Source organism: Dendroctonus ponderosae, unplaced genomic scaffold (genome assembly GCF_020466585.1).
Source record: "Dendroctonus ponderosae isolate FM_Combo_2020 unplaced genomic scaffold, Dpon_F_20191213v2 Dpon_F_20191213_8, whole genome shotgun sequence".
Taxonomy (NCBI): domain Eukaryota; kingdom Metazoa; phylum Arthropoda; class Insecta; order Coleoptera; family Curculionidae; genus Dendroctonus; species Dendroctonus ponderosae.
The window spans coordinates 12,396,373-12,401,193 of NW_026019016.1; the positions used below are offsets into that span (position 1 = coordinate 12,396,373).

Consider the following 4,821-nt stretch of genomic DNA (forward strand, 5'->3'; position numbering starts at 1 on the left):
ATCTCTTGAACCGTGCCAGACTCAGCATACTTGTAAACTTGCAAATCTTTATAAGCCTTGAGCTGTAATCCAATGTAAAAACTACGGCTTTAAATTGAGTAATTCACCAAATACGTCGTGATGTTGGGGAACTTATGAATATCACGCCGCAATGACCAAGGGGGATCAAACAAGGGTCAAAAACTTCAGTTTGTTTATCGTATCTGTTCCTCGTATCTCCACTAAGCCTTGGATAGTATGCACTTCAAGACAGTTATACTTACCACCCCTGTTTATAAATATATGTAATATTCAAGTTCATTTTCACTTGCTCCGCCTATGTCTGCGGCTTCTAGAATTTCCTTCATTATAACAATTAAGCGTAAATGATCAACAGCAACCAAAATACAATTGAAAAGGTAAAACATACAAATACACCAACGTAAAATGATTAATAATAAATTGTGTAAGGTTAGGTTATCCAAAAATCTAACCTACAAACGTTTCAAAACAATCAAAATGTTTCGTACTTACCAGTTCGACTGTTGCAAAGGGGGCCCTGACGACTTGCGAGAACACTTCCGGACCACATTCAATAACGCGACACGTCGGACAGTGGCGGAGCTCCGGTTGTGCCGCATTGGCCCCTACGTTTACTACAACAGTGAAATTATGGACGATTTTGGTGTTCTAATGCGTTTGATTCGGTCCAAATGGTGTTCTGTGCAAGAAGTAGTTCTGTTGAGTGACAGTGGCTCGTCGGGCGAAGCCCTGGCGGCAAGGACGTTCATAAACGTGGCATTTGATGCGATTGTGCAGTGCCTGAGCGGCCTGGAGGAAAACCACCGGCAACCGGTCCAAGAAAAGCTGCTGAAATGCCTGCGGGTGTTTATGAAGTGCGTCGTGTCCGCCGCAGCGCTCAACGAGGGCGTTGTCTATAATATAAAAACGTCCCGGCAGGAAACCTGCAGGTTTTTTATATACTTCCACACCCTCCTAGACTTGTACTACTATGTAACCATCCTGTACTATCTGTGCGGGCCAACGGCCGAAATCATCGAAGAAATTCTCGAAACCGTCCTGAAGAACCTGCTGGTGATATTCAAAGTGAAACATGAGTCCAAACAAACTGCCTGTAGCTGCGTGGAAAACTTCTGGCTAATTATGCAGCTAATAGCCGAGAAAACTGAGCCAGCCAGGCCGTTATTTTGGAACACTTTTAACCGAGTGCTGCTGCAGGAGAATCCAGTGGTGGCCCTCAGTTTCCTAAAGGAGCTGGCCCACGTCCATAGATTCGACTGCCAATTCCAAGACGTAGGCGCTAGAAGTGAGCGAATTGTGCCGAACTACAAGTTTCTCGAAACCAAGTTTAAAGAGCTGCTCAGCAGCAGCAACTGCGAGTCGCTCCTGACCAGTTTGAGGACAATCGAGCCCCTAATCTGCGACTTGTGGCTCAAGGAAGGCAAAATCGAGATACTGCAGATGATCTGGGATTTCTACAGTAAACGACTGAACGTGTCCCAAAACAGCTCGGGTCAGGACGCATCGGCGCTTAGTATAGTTGAAGCTATAGACAACGTGATGTTTTGTCCCAAGAATTCGAGTGAGGACTTTGAGATGTTCGTTGGAATCTTGGTGTTTTACTTGAAAGAATATCCCACGCATTGGGGAAAGATCAAGGGGCGCATCTACTCGGGGCTGGGCCCAAATAAGATTAAAGATCTAACAGAGACAGGGATTAGGCATGTGATGATGCTGTTCTTGGGACTCAGTTCGATTTACTTTGAAGAAATCGAGAAGAAAATGCTGGCTTTTTTGGCCAACTTACCCAAAGGGAAGAAGTATACTGTACCTGTATGGAACATGTATGCTGCCATAGTAAGTGCTTTTTCAATTCACTATTCCTCGTTTGTACCAGCAAAGAATGACTGGGTTTTAATTTTCTTTTCTAGGTACTGAAATACGTGCGGGAGAGCCGCTCGGTTGAAAAACTGGCGCCCGCAATATCGGAAATGCTTCAACAAGCTGCCGCCAGCCAGAAAACGTTTCACCTCATTAAGAACTTCTTGGAAAACCTAGAATCCATCATAAACCACAGCGCAAACATGCAACTGCACCAATGGCTACTGTTTGGGAACTGGCTAGGGCAATATCAAGCTGTATGCTATTTTCCCGATCTAACTTATTCCCTGAATGTGATTTTGCGGCTCTTGGACAAATGCAGCAACGCCGACTCCTGGGGGTGTTGGGAGGAGTTCTTCAAAAACACGCTCTACCCCAATTTGAAACAATTAGCTGCCGCCGCTAACTCGCCGGCCGTAATCGGCAAAATAGCCGGAAAACTAGCCCTAAGTTACAACAACATTGCATCGGAGGCGTTTGCCTATTTCACCAGCGAAACTGTGTCGCCTAAAGTGGCCTCAATGTTTTTGGAAGTGGTATTAGATAGCTACCCTGATAGTCTAATCTTAACGTCCCAACAAGAGCAGATTCTTCTTCAAAGTTGGACAAACATCTGCTTTTTAACGGCCGAGCCGCAGTGCGAACTCACCAAAATGATTATCAAGTTGGACATATTCCCTCCAGCGCTAAAGGAGCGCTTGAAAACAGCCGATGATCCAATGGGGAGTTTTCTGGAATACGTTGGCGGAAACTCGGCGGACTGTTTTAAACTCACCGAAGTGGCCTTGGTTAATCTAGCGAAAACTCTCGGCCAGTACTTGGCTAATCCTGATAGTGAACAAACAGTACTTGGAATCTACAAGTACGCATCCTTAGCTTTTTTAAGTTGCGGCAGTTTGATCTACAATCGCAACAAACCGGTTACAATCCTAACAAAGCTCGTACACATTTTGCTGTTCCCTAATGACTTTATGTTGGGTAAAAGGGCGCTGCACAATTTCGTTTTAAGCGCTGTTCGGAAGCATTGGACAGTGTTTTTCGATGCTTTCGTCAAGTTAAATGGTACCTCCGATCCCTATTTGGAGCGCACCTTGCGAGATATGGTGATCAAATATCTGCCCTATTTTCCCAGTACGGATTCGCCTGTAGTTGATTGTCTGAAGAACGAAAAGCTCAGTCAGGTGATTTTGGAGAAAATTAGCCAATCGTACTTTAAGCTCCCCATCAAGGAATCGGACGCCAATTTACTGAAGGCGCTAAAAATCGTCTCCGATGTTGCTTCAACAACCGGCTCGCTGCCATTGTTTCAACGAATCGTACGCGAAACGCTCTACGGACTGTTTGAAGTCGTTATATTTCATTCGCAGAGAAGTAGCGCCATCGCCGTTATTAAACACATCACGAATTCACCGCTGTTTATACATGTGCGGCCTCAATTCAAGCAAACTGTGATAGAAATAACCGACAAAAACATTGCCTTAAACACAATAAATTACTTCCAGCTCATGAGCTGTTTGTCCAAGTTCGTCCCTCGCGACATACGGGAAGTGCTGGAGACCATCAAAAGCCATGTGGGAAATGTGGAAAGGCTCAGAGGCATTAGCTACGATAGGACTTTAAGGTTGCACTTAGAGAAACTAGAACAGTCTTTACAGTACAGTTAGGACATCGGATTGTTAATATAGTGTATTTTTCTAGTCAGTGTTTCTATCTGCGGATACCCGCAGAAGAACGCCACCCCTAAACTAGCTTAACTAATGCTTACTCTTTTTGCTTTCTGGTTCCTCATCGCTATCGTCTTGCGACGTGGACGCCAGCAGAACTTTGGGTTGAGTTTTCGCGTAAGCAGGCGCAATCCAGTACGGGTTTTCCTCCGCCTCTTTGGCGTATTTCAGGATAGCTTCTCTTGGATCCTGATCGTCGTCCACCCGTTTGCTCAAGCCAAGATTGCGAATTACGTAACTGCTCAAAGTGCCCCCGCTTGAAGCCACTCTACCCCCTAAGACACCGACCGTTATTCGCATCAAACAAGCCTCTTTTGAGCGTAAGATTTACCTTGTCCTGATGTGATGGGCAAGTCGGGCCGCTTCGATTTCACAGGGTCTAATCGGTCTTTTTCCATCTGTTTCCTGCTAGTTTTCCGGCGCTCTTGCCTGAACAGCGGCAAAGCATGGGGTGTGATCACTTGCTGGCTGCTGACCACTTCGGAATGTTGCGCCTTTCTATGGGTCTGAAAGGGTCAATAGAATTAATCAATCGCAAGTGCTTAGCGATGAGAAGAATCGAGTTATCCGGCTCAAGAAAGCGCCGATATTTTCGTTTCGTATTAATCAGTTCAATAGTAAAGATCCTACCTTGACCACACATAAGGTAACGCCTCGCAAGCTGCGGTTTTCATCGTAGAAGCACTTAACATTGCCATCCCCAGTTCCAACGAATATCTGATTCAGTTTCGAATGCCAGTTGATTTTAATTGCGTGCGAAGCGCTCACTGGCACCGTCTTCAGAAGATTGAACGTGGCGGTGTCGTAAAAGTTGATATTGCCAGTTTTTTCGCCTAAAACCGCATGAAATACTGGGTTATGTAGAAAAAATACAGTCTTCTGTTATCTATGAAACTAGAAAAATGATCGTCGTTTTATGCAAGGGTGGCGTAAGATAATTGCAAAATTTCATGTTTTCCATCCCGTTTTGCATGTTTCTCGGAAGCAAAATGAGCAACAACGCTCGCTTTTACATCATTCCAAAGAGAACTAAATGGCTTTTAGATAGAGAACAGAGAATTGAAAAGTCGATTCACACGTTAATGAGGAAATTCGAGCAGTTTTTAGCCAGAAAGCGAAATTTGAATATCACACACTTAGGTGCAAGATTATGCCAAAATTCCATGTTTCCCGTCCCGTTTTTGCTCATATCTCGGAGGCAAAATGCACAAGAACG

The 4,821-nt window shown here is 44.8% G+C and overlaps 2 protein-coding genes across 3 annotated transcripts in view; one reads left to right on the forward strand and one right to left on the reverse strand.

The window, feature by feature from the left end:
* The first annotated feature begins 6 nt into the window (after positions 1-6).
* On the forward strand, positions 7-3,576 carry LOC109541926. The gene is made up of 2 exons (XM_019910922.2): positions 7-1,857; positions 1,932-3,576. The coding sequence occupies exons 1-2, from the start codon at positions 427-429 to the stop codon at positions 3,543-3,545; spliced, it is 3,045 nt and encodes a 1,014-aa protein (XP_019766481.2). The 5' UTR covers positions 7-426; the 3' UTR covers positions 3,546-3,576.
* Positions 3,553-4,821, reverse strand: part of LOC109541932 (gastrulation defective protein 1 homolog) — a 3,958-nt gene continuing 2,689 nt past the window's right edge. For both annotated transcript variants that reach the window (XM_019910932.2, XM_019910930.2), the window contains 3 exons: positions 4,236-4,438; positions 3,937-4,111; positions 3,553-3,880 (listed from right to left, as the gene is read on the reverse strand). In XM_019910932.2, the coding sequence (XP_019766491.2) occupies positions 3,636-3,880; positions 3,937-4,111; positions 4,236-4,438 (623 nt within the window). In that variant the 3' untranslated portion in view covers positions 3,553-3,635. The remainder of the gene's footprint in view (positions 3,881-3,936; positions 4,112-4,235; positions 4,439-4,821) is intronic.

Bases quoted from the DNA above. Each gene is read 5' to 3' on its own strand.
- LOC109541926 (XM_019910922.2), top strand. From the start codon at position 427: ATGATTAATAATAAATTGTGTAAGGTTAGGTTATCCAAAAATCTAACC. The intron at 1,858-1,931 runs GTAAGTGCTTTT...TTTCTTTTCTAG, and splicing joins GGAACATGTATGCTGCCATA to GTACTGAAATACGTGCGGGA.